This window comes from Motacilla alba, chromosome 2 (assembly GCF_015832195.1).
Source record: "Motacilla alba alba isolate MOTALB_02 chromosome 2, Motacilla_alba_V1.0_pri, whole genome shotgun sequence".
Lineage (NCBI taxonomy): Eukaryota > Metazoa > Chordata > Aves > Passeriformes > Motacillidae > Motacilla > Motacilla alba.
This window is the reverse complement of record NC_052017.1, coordinates 35430899-35446463: the sequence shown is the minus strand read 5'-3', so window position 1 is coordinate 35446463 and position 15565 is coordinate 35430899. Positions and strand designations below refer to the sequence as shown.

At 37.8% G+C, this 15565-nt stretch overlaps 1 protein-coding gene across 9 annotated transcripts in view; it reads left to right on the top strand.

Moving 5' to 3' along the window:
• The window catches only part of TBC1D5 (TBC1 domain family member 5), a 316933-nt gene extending 303628 nt beyond the window's left edge, over positions 1–13305 (top strand). For 5 of the 9 annotated variants that reach the window (XM_038126959.1, XM_038126956.1, XM_038126960.1 and 2 more), the window contains 3 exons: positions 1962–2041; positions 2799–2975; positions 9470–9763. In XM_038126959.1, the coding sequence (XP_037982887.1) occupies positions 1962–2041; positions 2799–2975; positions 9470–9763 (551 nt within the window). Of the gene's footprint in view, positions 1–1961; positions 2042–2798; positions 2976–9469 lie in introns of all 9 variants that reach the window. The other 4 variants (XM_038126951.1, XM_038126953.1, XM_038126952.1 and 1 more) reach the window with 1 other exon arrangement.
• Positions 13306–15565: the final 2260 nt, after the last annotated feature.

Genomic DNA, 15565 nt, shown 5'->3' with positions numbered 1-15565 from the left:
TCACTGTGGAATACTTTCTAATACTGAGAAATGGAAAATACAGTTGAATTCAGTGATTCAGACTGTGGTCAGTCATAGCTGTCCTGCCTGTGAAGGCTTTGGACTTCTGATGTTTCAAATTCTGGACCTTTCAAAAGAAGAAAATCATGCATTCTTTGAAAGAGTGGAAAACAGAATGTAAGTTATTATTTTATAAATAAGTATTAATATATTTTACTTACCAAATTGAGGAAATAGACAATTTAGATATAAAATTTTAAAAAACAAGTAAAATGTTGTAATAATTATGGATTTTTCTCAATTCAAGATGCTACATATTTGCAGAAAGATCTGGTTTTTTATTATTTCTGGCCTTCATAATGCAGTGTCTTTCTCATGTAAAATTGTTCAGTTGTACAACAATTGGACAATTGTACAACATTGCTGCAGGACATTGCCTCTGTAGTATAGTAAATAATGGGTGCTAAACAATGTGAGCATAGATCTTGTTCAGGCAGGCTGCTTATGCAAAGCTGAGTTATGGTACCTTCACTGATACTCTTGACCTTGATCAGATCACCTGGACTTTTGTCAGCTGTTGCCTTTCATGGTTCTAGACTCTTTCATTCCTTCTTCGTCTCAGATTGCTTTTTAGCTGTTCATTTAGTACTTAGGCATGGTTCCTTTCTCCTCTGCACCCTTTCTGTTCCTCCTTTATACCCATTACTGATTTCTGGCCCCGACTCAATTTCAAACTTGTGTTTATACACGAGTTTTAAGTCTACCTCTGCACTTCTAATCTTTCTTCTTGTCCTGTCTCCCAAATCTCATTATATTGCTATTTATTCTGTAAACACAAAACTCATACCAAATTACCTAATGCTTTTACTTGAAACTTCATATTGTGTCAGAGTTGGCAGTGTCATCATATTTGTCCTTGTCAGGATCATCTGTTAACAGCAGTTCTGGCTTTTCACTGATTTAGGCCCTGAACATGCAGGATGTTGTTAAAGACAAACAAATGCAATGCAGGTGTGGATTAATTGTACAAAGCCCTAGTTGTGAAGTGCCTGGGTTACACATACTCACAAGCAGCAAAGCATTCTTTCCAAATGAGTGTCACTGAGGGATTTGGGCTCACTCTGTGTATGTAAGACAGGAGTGGCACAAAGGAGTTTGTCATTTTCAGTTCACAGATACCATCTCATTCTACCAATCTGTCTCTAGGAATCTTTGCTGTTTTCTTAAAGAGTGGTAAGGTGGGAGCTGGGAGGCCAGAGAATAAACTGAGTCTGCAGAGTTATTGGAGTTGTAGTTTCTCAGGGCTGTGCTGGAGTGTAGCATTGCCTGGGGCTGTCTTCCTGCACTCTATACCAGGGTAGTGAAATATGTCCTTGAAGAACCATGCTGTGGGTAAGGAAGGCGGGAGTCTCCTGAAGTGTTGGTACTGCACTGCTCCTTCTGTCAAATAAGTTTTACTCGGCCCTGGGTCTTTTACCTAAACAAAGAGAATAGAAGGGGAATTAAACTTTTTGTAGTCCTTCTATAAAGAAGAGTATTCTAGCATCTGTAGTGGCCATGGGATTAAGATGAAGATTGCTGTGCTTCTTCCTAAACCTTTCCATGAGACGCAGCAGATTTCTGGTTTTGAATGTTTTCCAAAGGATTTTTAAGTTCAAAACTGTATGTAACACAGAGGCTGGTGTGGTCTTCTAGGGGCCAGTAATAGCCTGAATTCCTTGGTACACAGGGGCAACAGAAGTCCTGCAGGAGCAGAGCATTGCTGGAGGCTTCCTGGCAGCAGTGCCAGGCTCAGGCTGGCCTCACCTCTGCAGATAATAAGGTTGTCAATCTCTAGGTTTGGATACAGAATTGTGTTTGCAGGTCAAAGAAGTTTGTTTTGAAAGCATCAGTCAGCAGTAAATAACAGCACATTCAAGTTTATTTAGGGTGTTTTCTTTATCTTTCTTTTGATGTTACAGGAAATATTCAGGAAGTCATTTTGCAAGAGCACTTGGAAAAAGAAGATGAAATTCTGGTTTCCTTGGCTGGTTTGAAGCAGGTATTACTAGTCAATAGCTTAACCTTCTTGTGCCCTTCAGAGCTATTAATCCTTTCTCCTTTTTTTCTCCTATTTATTCTATTTGTATAGTGCTGTTTTGTCTTCTTGTAGCTGTTTTACTGGTGCATCAAACCTTGTGGTGTATTTTTATTTGTAACAATAAAACTCAGCTATAAAGAGTTCAAACAATTTGCACAGTATTTGCTCCTCTGGAAGTTTTGGAGGCCTCAGATGAAAACTAAAGAAGTGCAACACCAAGTGCTGGACTTAAGCCATGCTATCATTTTTCTTAATGCCAAATGTACTTGCTAGACAACAACTATGCCTGTGTCCCCATTATTTCATTGTGACAACATTTGAATATCATTGAATTAAAGGGAAAAATACTACATGCATAAAATGAGAATGCTGCTGAGCATCTGTAGCTCTGATTCTACTGTCCTCTGCTCCCTCAAAATACATTTTATAAAGAGCAATGTGACATATGTTAAACCTATAATGAGGAGGGAGTAATCTTAACAGTTTTATTCTCTTCAGATTTCCTGGATAGTTGTTCTCCAGACTCTAACAGAAACCACATTTCACTGTTATTTCTATCTTTAGCCAATATAGGTATAAATATTGACTCGCTTCCTATCTTTACAAAGCAAATATTTTGGGGAAATGGTATATGAAAGCAGTTTGCACAGAGCTTTAGAAAATGTAGAGTTCCTCCCAGTTTTTAACTTATATCCTTTCCTTTCCTGTTCAACAACAGATCAAGGATATCCTGAAAGGTTCATTGCGTTTCAACCAGAGCCAGCTGGAAGCTGAAGAAAATGAGCAAATCACTATTGCTGATGATCATTACTGTTCCAATAATCAGAACAAGGGGGCAGGTGATGTCCTAAAGGGACCTGTCATGACAAAGCAACAGTTCATCTCAGGACAACAGGTAAACTAAAAACATCTCAAGCAGGCCATTGATGGCCTTCCATTTTTTGGAGACTTCCTCTAGCATGTCCAGACATTATGTGGGACACACCAGCATTCCTGGTCCATATGGAGAGTGGGTTAAAAGTGTATCTCTAGTTACTGCCCTGCTCTGATTAATTATTTTTATTGTAGCCTTATGCTCCACACACAGATATTTAAGTCCAAGTGTTAGGCATTTGGGGGGAGCTCTTTAACACTGTTGAATCACAGAATCACTGATTAATTTCCTACAAAAAAAATGTAAAAATTGCAGGTGAATGTTCCCATACCAAATGTTCCCACATGATTATTCTCATTGTCCTTGTCCTCCAGGATCCCATTATGTAAGAGCTGATTAACTGCATTGCAGTGTATTCATGGCCTTTGCCAAAAAGGAAATAGCAAGGAGGTTGCTTTTACCTTCTACTTCATTGTATTGACTTTCTCCTTGAATCTGTAAACCATGTTTTCACATACAAAGCATACAGTCATAGGACAAGTTCATAGACGAAGGGCCCTCTCTGTCTAAGACTCAGTCCAACCCAAATGTGATCTTAAAAATAAGTACTCTTGTGCCTACTCGTTTCTATGTTGGAGTTCTATTAAGTCTGCCACCCTGCTGCTGATACACTCATAAATCAGTGGCAGCATTATCACCTCAAAGTCTTAACTGAGTCTGCAGTCAGTTCACTTTTGACAAGTTTACTTAGGAACTACAGGAAATATTTACTCATTTTCAAATAATGACACAGGGTCATTTTGATTTATTACACATGATCCCCCTGAGTTAGAACACTCTATATTAAATATATATGTTTTAATTGTATTTTGGTATTAGAGGCAATACCGAGATTTATTTTTTTATACTCAATAATGGTGAAGAACAAAGCTTTATTAGAGAGTTTTCATTTCTTGCCTAGCTGTTGTCATTACAATGACTACTTTCTGCCATAGTAAAGGCATAGGTTAAACTGATACAGTATATTGGACTGTTCATAATGGCCTCCTATTTTTGCCCTTGATCTCCTAGACTTTTCTATTAAGTACCTTTTGTTTTCTTTCCAAAATGGTAAATATTTTTTTTTATGATTTTTTACTTCTAGAAACTAGAAGGTAGAATGCCATACAACATGGCAGCAAGCTGTGTGTGGGTGTGAGAGCAGACCCTAGTGATGCTGGAGAAGCCCTTACTCAGAGGCTGGTCTAAACTATGTATCATGGACATGCTGGGACTCCTTGGGTATTGAGAGTGGAGCAGGTGAAGCCTGGTCTGCACAGATTTCTCTCCAGTGCAGATTTTCAGGGCAATGTACAATGAGATCTGGGCTTATCCCAGGGTATATACATCCAGCCTCAGGAAGTGAATGGCATCCATGGCTCCCACAATTTCGAGGTTGCTCATAAGTCAACTATGAGCAGAGTGAGTAGAGGTTGTACAAACTGAGCTGCTTGCTGCAGAGCATTAATGAGGCATTAGCACTGCATGGTTTATGTTTGGAGGTGCAGCTCATTCATATGGATTACCCTCCTGTCCTCTTATCTTCGGGGACTTCCAATTATGATAATGAGCAACAGCACCTCTGATGGAAAGAAAAAGATTAGTGTTAGAAATGGTACTCCAGGAGGACTGATGGTGTCCTTAGTTAGTTGATTTGGGCCTGTCTAACTAGCTCCTAGTTAGTCTGTGCTGTTTCTAAGCCCTTCATCTTTAGCCACCATGCATAAAATTGAACAAAAAGAGGAGATAATAAAATAAAAGGACAATAAAACTGCAGAATAGTGGACTGTGATATTAGACTGTTAATTGATGGGCTCAGTTGTTGGCCCAAACCAGGCCACAGCCCAGATTTTTAGTTTTGTTGAGGAAAAGGGGCTGCACTGATGCCCTGGGTCATGCTGGGAGTAGTCACAGAGAGCTGCAGGGGGATTAAAAAACAACCACTTCTAGGCATTTTAATGCATTTCTTGCTAAATAAATTTCTACTCTATTTGCATTTTCTGTGACTTTGGTAACACCTTTAATTCTATTTGGTGTGATTTGTACTGTAGAGATTGTTCTTTGCTGGAGTTATAGGGTTATTTTCTAGGACAGCTGAAACAGTTACAGGTGTAGCTATTCTACAAATGCGATTAAAGTCTGGTCTTTTGAGCCTGGTTGTTATATAAGTATAAATTATTTATCATCCTAGCTTTTTAAAAAAGTGTTCTTCCTCTTTTTTGTATCAAAATCCCTTTCTGCAAAATGAGGATGAGGATATAGCCCTTCTTTAGAAATAAAAGCTGCAAAATTAAAAATGCGAAAAAATTAAGATAAAGGCTAAAAGGAGTGAAGCATTTTTTGGACTGTTTGGCTTTGGTAGCAGCATGCAGTTGACAAACAGAAGGCTTCTGTTGCTAAATAATGAATGATAATTAACACATTATCTTGCCTTTATGTCTGTTCAAAGAAGGAGGCAAAATGAGCTGCTGTTCTTCTAAGCTTTCTTGATTTGTATCCTTGCAGTTAGTTTTAACTCATTCACAGTGTGAAGGCAAATGAAATAAGCCTGGTCCTAGTAGCTGATATTCATCAGGAAAAATTGTTTGGAGAAGCCATATGGCAACGGGCGTAAGGTTGTTAACTTTCAAAGCTACTGGAAGTATAATTCTGTCATTTTTCATTTATTCAGTAGTGGCAGCAGATGGGAGAAAACATGCTTCACGTCAGCATGAGTTTCCTGAAACAGAAACAGGCGAAAGAAGAAGGAAGGAGGTATTTTACCTCTGGAAATATCAGTTTCAAAATACCAGTGTATGCTAGGGTTAGGCAAACATTTACAGGCAAAATCCTTTTATAGGATTTTGGGGTCAATTCTCTGCTTTGCTGCTTCTCTGTTACTTCAGTGAGATATAGGTCTCCTTAACCAAACCAAAAAGTGTGGGTGGCGTGAAGAGTACTGTTGGGAAGCTCAGCAGTAACAAAAAGAAATTGGGATAAGTGGTTTTCTTTCCTTTATTAAAGAGCAGGATGCTTTTTCAACTGCACTAGAGCATACTCTTGAAAGCAGAATTTAGGAAACTGGGGAGTGCCAGAAACAAAAATACTGATCTTGCTGGGCAAGTGTTTCACTAAGATCTGTATCACCCTATGCAAGGTGGAGGTGTGAGGGCTGTGAGGACTGAAATAAAGGATTCTTGATAACTTGGAATAATAAAGTGTATAATTTTGAAAAATGAGGCTGCTTTTAAAAAGCTTTTCCTGAGAGCTTTTAAATAGAAGTGTGGAAAGTGGCCAGGTGAATTATGTGGCAGTGGTTGTTTAGAGGAATGTATATTTCTTTTGTACAGGGCAGGGGGATGGAAACAAAGTTCTGAAATTTTGACTATGGCATTTAGAGCTCCCAAAAAAGTATTAATACAGGCTGGAGGATTAGGGATTGAGAACAGCCCTTCTTGAGAAGGACTGGGGAATTCTAGTGGATGAGAGGCTGGACATTTCCCAAATGGGCACTCGAGCCCAGAAATCCAACTGAACGCTGGGCTGCATCCAAAGCAGTGTGCCCAGCAGATCAAGGGTGGTGATTCTGCATCCAGCTCTGGGGTCCCCAGCACAGAAAGGACATGGACCTGTTGGAGCAAGTCCAGAGCAGTGCGACAAAGATGATTATAGGGCTGGAGCACCTCTCCTGTGAAAACAGGCTGAGATAGTTGGTGATTTTCAGCCTGGAGAAGAAGAGGCTCCAGGGAGACCTAATTGCGGCTGTTCAGTACTGAAAGGAGGGCTTGAAACAGAGATGGAGACAAATTTCTTAGCAGGGCCTGTTGCAATACAACAAGGGGCAATGATTTTTAACTAAAAGAGGGTTGGTTTAGATTAGATCTAAGGAAGAAATTTCTTTTATGATGAGGATGGTGTGATACACTGGAACAGATTTCTCAGAGAGGTGGTGGGTGTCCCATCCCTGGAAATATTGATGGTCCAGTTGGACAGGGCTCTCGGCAACCTGGTCTAGTTGAAGATGTCCCTGTGCCTCGCCGTGGGAGTTGGACTATGTGACCTTTAAAGGTCCTTCCAACCCAAACTATTCTGTGATTCTGTGTTGCTGGAGCAGAGCCACGGTTGTGTGCTGCCTGTGTCCTCAGCCCCCTGGTGATGGCAGCTGACTCACTGACAGCTCATGAAGACAGCATTTCAAACAGACAAGATGAAAGCAAAAGGCTAATTACTAACAAATGATGCCTCAGCTCAGAAGTGTTTAAACAGTGAAGTATCTCTCCTTGTAGGATAGAACTTTGTGGTTTTAACTTCATGGAAACTGAAGTTTTTGACATTTGAACTACTCTGGTTCTGCATGTATCAGGAAGGTTGGAGATCAATTTTGATAACACTCAGAAAAGGCTAGTTGTTGATCTTTCTAAAACCAATCTATTGGGTTTTGTATGAATTTTGTTAAGTCTTCTGTGAAAAGGGAGTTACTACCAAAAACAATAGATGTCAATTTCTATCAGTGTGACAACTGTCTTACATTGGGACAGGTAAAATTTTGGACTCAAGATACTTCCATTTGAATTATAAAGTAGTAAAATTAGTTCATTACAAAACAGAATATTACATGTTATTAAACCTATAGTAATATTAATTATATAATATTTTTATACCTGCATACTTGTAGATAACACAGAAGATTATAAATTGTGAGAACAGGATATTTCAGAATTTACTAGAAAGGGAGATATTTTAATCCTTATTAATATAAATTTGGGCACAATTCTGTATTTGAATATATTTTCCCATTCAGCTGATATTTATCTTCATTGTGACTTCTAACAATTTGTAATGAGTATGCAAATGACAACCAAAGACTTCCAGCTCCCTCATTTCATCTTACAGTCATTCATAGTCACAGGTGGGTTTTGCTTCCTGAGCCAGAAGAACATTCTGATCTATAACCAGTAATCAAAACAAGAAAATCATTTTCACCTGTAATAATAAATTTTGCAGAACAAATTTTGCTGGCGGTCGTGGATTCTGTAACTACAGTTGTGGCTTGCTGATGCTTGTGGTACTCCAATTTTATATACCATGCTGTAGGTTAGCCTTTATCTCATTCAGATTATTCCTGATTTTTCTTTTCTGTAACTGCTTTCTTTTTTTTTTCTTTTTGTAATACCTATAATCTCTTTTCACCCCAGAATGAATTTACTTTTTTTTTTCTTTTTTCTTTTTTTTTTTTTTGTGGAAGGGTCACAGGTGAAGGATTTGTATTGCCACAAATGTAGCCATACACATTTCCCTCTACTTTTCCTTTTTCTCAGTCTTGCATTCATGTAATCAAATATTGGTTTTAGCATAACAACACTTCAGGATGCTTGTACCTACAGGCTGTTTGGCAGGTTGCATTATTACTCTGAAAAACCCTGTGTGGAAGCAACCAAGAAAGCAGCCATGTTCTTGCCAGAGGAACATAGCACTAGACAGGAGCTGAATGCAGTTCTTGCAGCAGGAAACAAAGAGTTGTCCATTTGGGTTGCAACCAAGCTAAAAAGCCTCCAGTTGTCAACAAGTGAGAAATCCCACTCTCCTGTGTATGGCAGTCTCCCTTTCTAATTACATATAGCTCTGACTGGAAAAGCTGGAATTCTGAATGTGGCTAGTATAATGGAATATAAGACTGAGACTTCATCGTTTTCTGAGGCACTGATGCATGGTCTTGAGCTACTACCCAAGTGCTCAGGGACACACATTTTCCAAGGTCTAACCAGAGAGAATTGGGATCCCCAGTCCCTCATTTTCTGGAAGAGTTAGGAAATAGTCAACAACACTAACCCTGGAAGCTCTGGCAGCCCTGATTTTTTGAACCCAAACTAAATCAGGTCTATGGGTGGTTCAGATTTCACAAGTCAAGGTTTTACTTGGAATTTTTATATCAAACCATTCTCCTTACAAGCTCCAAAATGCTATTGTACATACAAACAGCAAAAAAATGCTCAAAACTACTTCACTAAATATTGCAGAAACCCACTGTAATTACTGAAAATCTTCACAGCTGTAATGTGTAAGTTTGATGCTTGGCTGCTGTGGTCACCACGTGGATGCACTATGATGATGAGACATGTAAGACTATTAGACCAAAAAAATGTATTTTTAGAGTATTACATTTTATGCTTTTTCAAATTAGCTCAGTTGGTCAGAGCATGGTGCAAATATGCCAAAGTTGTGGGTTTGATCTCTGTGTGGGCCGTTCACTTAAAAGCTGGGCTCGATGATCCTTGTCAGTCCCTTCCAGCTCAGAATATTCTGTTATTCCATGAAATAACAAAATATGTAATCCAAAGTTAATATCCACTTTATTTTTCTCTTTATTTAGTCATTGCCACTTTTGGATAATAATTATTCCTTTGTCCCATTCCCATATGCCTGACATGCTTCATAAGCCTCGTTATGTGATGATACTGGTGCTCACTTCAAGTCCTTTCTGTGCTGTTGTTTTACAGACTCCAGCTGATCCGAGCACTAGTGAGAGCAAGAGTGCTGATGATTATATTATGGTTTCCAAAGAAGAGGAGAGAAGTAGAAGTGCTGTACCAGAGCCAGTACAGCCCCTTCAGGCACACAAGGAGGCAGCGGTGAAGCCAGAAGCTCCGTCTCGTTCTTCTTTGATATTTTCTGACCCTCTGATGGGTTCCATTTCAGCCTCCTCCAGCAACCTGAGCTCCAGCCCTGATGACGACAGTAGTAATAACAGCAAAGATTCCGACTTTGCTATTGTCAGCCCACTGGACATCTAAAGAAACAGGTTGGGAGAGTTTGGGAAATCTGTCATTACAACTCTGCTCTAAGTTCTGTGATTCCATGGGTTGGATAGTTCTTTGGATTACAAGGACAGAAAATAGATAAAGGTAGCCCATTTCAGCTGCCAAAAGCCTAAATTAAAATTAAAAGGCAAACAAACAAACAAAAAAAACCCATAAATTTGCTACTTTAAAAAATAATATATACATTTTAATAACTGCCTTAAATAAAGACCCAGTAAAACCCAGTTCTAATATACAGTTATTATTAATTATGCTGTTACCCTACTTAGGAGCTTTGTTCCTATAGAATTGTTGCTTTCCCAAAACATAGAATAGTATAGGCTAGATACCATAATGGAAATGTGTGGATACCTGGCATCAGACCTGAAGCAGGAAAGACAGGCTAGATTTAATATTGTCCTTTTACAAAATATGCTTGACTGGGTTTTCTGTGTAGGAAAGGGTACTGTTTCTTCAGAGACTGTGATTACAGAAGTAGGGAATGAGTATCAAAAAGATTAAAAGCATCATCCTGGTAGGAAGTTTGTTCTCTCTTGAAGAATCCATTTTCATCCCGCAATAGCCTGAGGTGTATTCAGGGCAGAGGTTTGTGTAGTTGTTCCTCAGTGCTTACAGGAGACTATGTGACAAACTCCTTGAGCATGGGGACCTACACAACAGAGCCTTATTTGCCTTTCTCTGCTTTTTCCCCTTGAGAGTTCCCAGTTCACCTCTTTCCTTCTTTGTCTACTTTTACTTCCCCTGGCATGATTTTTTAAATTTTGCTCAGACTACTGCAGTCAAAAAGTAGGTGCAAGGGAAATAGCAGTATTTCATAATGTAGAGCTGAGCTGGTTGAACTTTAAAGTGTGATAACTTTACCAGGGAAGGTTGCAAAGTGAAACGAAATATTCATAATTAAAAGCACTTTATGTCTCATTGCTATTATCTTCTATAGACTCTGTTTACATATATTCCTATACGACTTCCATATTTCTAATCACAAGAAACATAATGGTGCAGCATTAACCAACAGAAAGTTTATAATTAACTCTGTTACTTGTTCTTCTATGGAAAAGTGTATTTTTTTCCCATCAAGTCCATAGTACATTTAATAACAGCTTTCTTCAAGTAGATAAATGGGGCTTTCTGTACTCTCTGATCCCTTTAACCTCTGTTGGAATTCACAAAAAACAACTGGTGGTGAGTAGACTGCTCCTCTTGCAGGACCTACGCAGAGTTAGCTTGAGGAAGGAATGTTAGTATGTCACTCTGTCACAGCAGCAAAAAATAGCACCATTTGCTTTTAAGATGCATATACATTATACCATGCAACAACTTCCTATTTGCATGGCAAAGCTTGTGTTTGTTCAAAGTTATGAAATTGTGGTTATTTGCTGCTTAGTCTGTAATTGTAAATGAAGTACCGTATCCCAAAGATGAGGTGACATGTAATTTGCTGGTCTTAGATTTTACAAGGTCTGTGTTGGTGACTGAACTGAAGAGTTAATTGTCATGTAGTTACATGGTAACTGCCATCCTTACATGTTCAAAAGCCACCATGTAGTTCTGCAGAGATTATTTGTGCCTTGTAAAATGTTAAAATACTAGAATGTTATGAGCAGGCGTAGCATCACACCTCTCTGCAACAGAGTGATGCAAACAGTCAGGAGACTGTTTAGATGAAAGATCTTCAATGCGTAACATCTTGGACAGGTGTTTATTTTGTTTTCGTTTTAAGCTTCATAAAAGATCACTTAGGAATTAAGCATGCATGCCTGTCTCCAGTTTATTGTATTACCCTGAGTTTGCATGAATGCCAGGGGATGGGGTGGCTGGTTGATTTATTTAGGTCTTTCAAGCTTTTCTACCTTTAAGCTATACAGCAAGGCTTGTGGCACCATCAGCAAAGAGTGGCTGTTGAAGTACCTGTGGAAAGAGGAAAGAAATATTCTGGGGACAGAGAGAAAAGTTTTATATTCTGTGATACATAAACCTTCAATTATTCCAGTAGCTTGGCAGGAGAAAATGTTTTTACTTCTTTTTTATTTTTTTAAGCATCAGTCTTTTGATTTCTATTCTAGTGGGTTGTTTCAGGGATCACGTTGCTATTTTCTTGAACAGTCTCATTGCCAATGGAAGAGTGTGATTTGTACAGGTTTTTTATTTTTGTAAATTAGTTGTATCTTTAATGTTGCATATTTTAAAACAGTAGTTTATAAAGATTTGGGTTGTTTCTAAGAAGAATCAGTGAATACCGATAAACTGAATGTGTCTCATACCATGGGATATGATAAAAATCTCCAAAAGCAGAGAGAGGATTATATAAATAAGGTCAGAGTAACTCCAGTAAATGAATGTGGTTTAGTTGTACCATGTCCTTTCACATCTCGAATATGTTTTCTCTGATATTCGATCATAGTGCAAAGATAATGAAAAGTATTTTAGTATATTCATTAAGTTAGAAACTTGTTAGGTAAAACATCAAACCATCACCCTGTTTTGTGTTATGTTAAGAATATACTGAAAGAGAAATTGTCATTTAAAATACAAGATTATTCCTTTTCTCCAGAAATGACCTGCTCATAATGTTCATGGATAACAATAATCAGATAGAAACATTATTAGCATTGCAAATTGCTGACAAAAACTGATGCAGCATTAAGATTGCTGATCTGAGACTGTTTTACTGTACTTACTTTATAAAGTAATAAATATTTATTACTTTAAAGTCTCTTGCATGTCATGTCAGTTGTATGTACTACAGAAAGGCAGCATCATATTTTGACTGGGTATTGATTTAGTCGTGGAGCTTTGTATCTTTACTCTGGAAGAACATTTAGCCCGCTTTATTAAAGAAAGAATTAACAAACTTTCTGGGTTGTGCTTGTGCTATTTTCTCAAAAAAGAGGGAAAGCTTTTTGGCTAGAATACTGGAAGTATAATTTTTGAGAACTATGATTTTTAAAACTTTAAAACTGTCTATATAAGCACAAAAACTGATTATTACTTTAATCAGATTTTATGTATGTGATCCAGGGAATAAAACTGCTTATCATTTATCTCAACTAAACAATATAGAATATTTCCTGGTTTATGAAATTTCTTGTATCTGAAAATGAATTGGTATTTACCATGACATAACTTTTCTGTAATTTCATGAAGCTCAGTATAGTGTCATCATTGTGTCTCAATAACAGTGCCAGTATCTGTACAGTACATTTCTGAATCTCTATACTTGAATTCACATTCTTAACTCATGATTCTCCAGTATGTTCTCATTAAATGGCATAAAGGCAACTATTTTAAAGATTACATTTCAGATTTAAGGTGTACTTGTGCCTGGCAGTTACAACATCATCTGTTCAAATACATCCTAACATGAACAGATTTTCAAATTCTTGGTGTCAGCCCTTAAATACTACTTTTCGTTTTGTGCTGCATATGTTGGTCTAGAATGAATGATTCTAATGATTTATTAGACTTGAAAAGGTGCAATTTCATAAAATAAACTTCATTTGGCTACGGAATAGTAATTACACTGTCTTGTAATCTGTGCTGTTTTTTTGAGAGTGATTATATACAGTCTGTGCATCAGTGTTTGCCATGTCCCCCAGTCTGCTAGACTCTGGCTTTAGTAGCTGAATTTAGAGATGAAGGACCATGAAAAAAGGTCATTAGAGTAACAGCAGCTTGAAGCATGCACACAGGCAACTTGCTTTCCTCCTTCTCACAACTTATTTAACCACTGAAATGGTACGGGAGGTTTTAGGTATGTGGGAGGATCCTGCAAGAGGCAAAGTGCGCAAGCCTAGAAACAGACAATGAGCTGGAAGGGATGCAGCTGGAGACTCTGAAACTATGGGTTCTTTAAGGCAGGAACCATCTTTTTCTCTCTTTTTCTTTTGTACAACACAAACACTGTCAAAATTAGGATAACAATAATAATGATATACTACATTTTGGTCTTTCAAACTGCAATCTAGATTTAATCCAATAACAGTAACTCAGCTGATAGCAGTAGTGTGGGGGCAGCAGAATCTGGTCCCACACTGCTGAAATAAGTGCAGATGAGGAACAGTGGTTTAAATAAATAAATTAAAACCAAAGAAGCTTCACACCAGAAACAGGACTATAATATTGCAAAATACAAAAAAAAAAAAAAAAAACAAAAAAAAAAAAAAAAAAAAAAAAAACCAAAACTGTATTTCTTTCCAGATATATACAAATTATAAGAGGTATTTTCTACACTGTGCTTCAGGTAGTGCTTGTGTAACTTGTTTGACTACTCCAGGTAGGTTTGTACAAACCCATCTTTGTTTTTAGCTTGTAAAAGACTAGCTCATGCCAGGATGTAGGAAGTATTAAAATATATCAGTTGCAGAGGGAAGACATTGTGGTTCCATTTTCTGTGAATGGTAAGAATTTGATCCTTCAAATCCTGCTGATTTAACACTTTCACTGTCTTCCATGGTAACAACGTGAAAAACCCTGTAATTATTTCCAGAGACCTGATGGGAACTCCACTGCTTAAGTCATCACATGCAGTTACAGAGCTTTGAGCTGAGAAAGTTTTCACAGCTTTGCCTTTGACTGTGAGCTTTGGGGACTGTAGCAAAACCAGGTTTGTCTGAATTTTTAACTCATACAAAGGCGCATTTCAAGATATTACAAATTATCATGTCAGTATTTGAGACCTTTTGAAATATAAATGCTACATAGTTTTGAGATGGAAGAATAGTTGTCAAAATATCTGCTGTGTTAATTGAATTGAGCGGATGGGGAATATAGCAGCATTTCCAGAGCATCATAAACTGCCCTTTCAAGTAAGAGTATATCAAGCAAACAGATTATTAGAAGGCAGATTGTTAGTGGTGTCATATAGCTTTCTGGATAATAGATATCTCTCTGCAATAGTCAGGAACATGCATCATTTCAGTCCACAAATGGAGGGGCTTGCAACATTCTGGAACACATGACAGAAAATGGAAGTGAACATGAGCCTGTTCATAAAAACATTTTTAAAGCTTCAAGGATTAGAATACACCAAAACGATTTTTAAAATATAAAATAAATACACACAAAGATTATTTAGGCTTGCAAAGATTATGAGGTCTCAAAAAAGTTTAATTTAGTTTAGAGAAGTTCGATGGAACTCTAGCCTCTAGGTGATAGCACAGGGTGACTGACAGAAGCACCTACTGGAGTTTAGGACTGCATGAACTTCTTGTGCTTCAGACTTGTAACTTTCAAATTCTGGAGAACATTAATTCCAGTATGTAAGCAATGAATTGCACATGTTTACTAAGTTGCAAAGAAGTCATGATGGGGAAATTCCTCAGCAGACCCTCTTTCCAAACTTCTTTTGTTCTCATTTCCCACAGTCAAGCCCATCTGACAATTTTGTGGTACCCATAAAAACTTCAGCTGTTTAATCTTCTTGAATAACTGAATTCTCAGTCACTGTGATCAAAGTTAGCTGTTAATCATCTCAGGACTCTAATACCCTATGCTTGCAGCCTGGCCACCAGCCCAACCAGTGTGCTTCTTGTTCTCATGTAAAAAATGAAATCTTATGAAAATCTCACAATACTTCTACAGCAGGTGGTATCCATATTCAGTCCTCATGACTTCCCTGTGGTAAACTTTATTGTAAGTTTTATGGTCTAATATTTTCTCTAGCCATACTTCCGTTGTAATTCTTACAATCAAGAAAAAATAGAAGAAAATCTTGGCTTCACTCAAATATACTTGCCTTTTTCTTTTCTGCCTCTACTGGTAAAGTCTCTTTGCTGA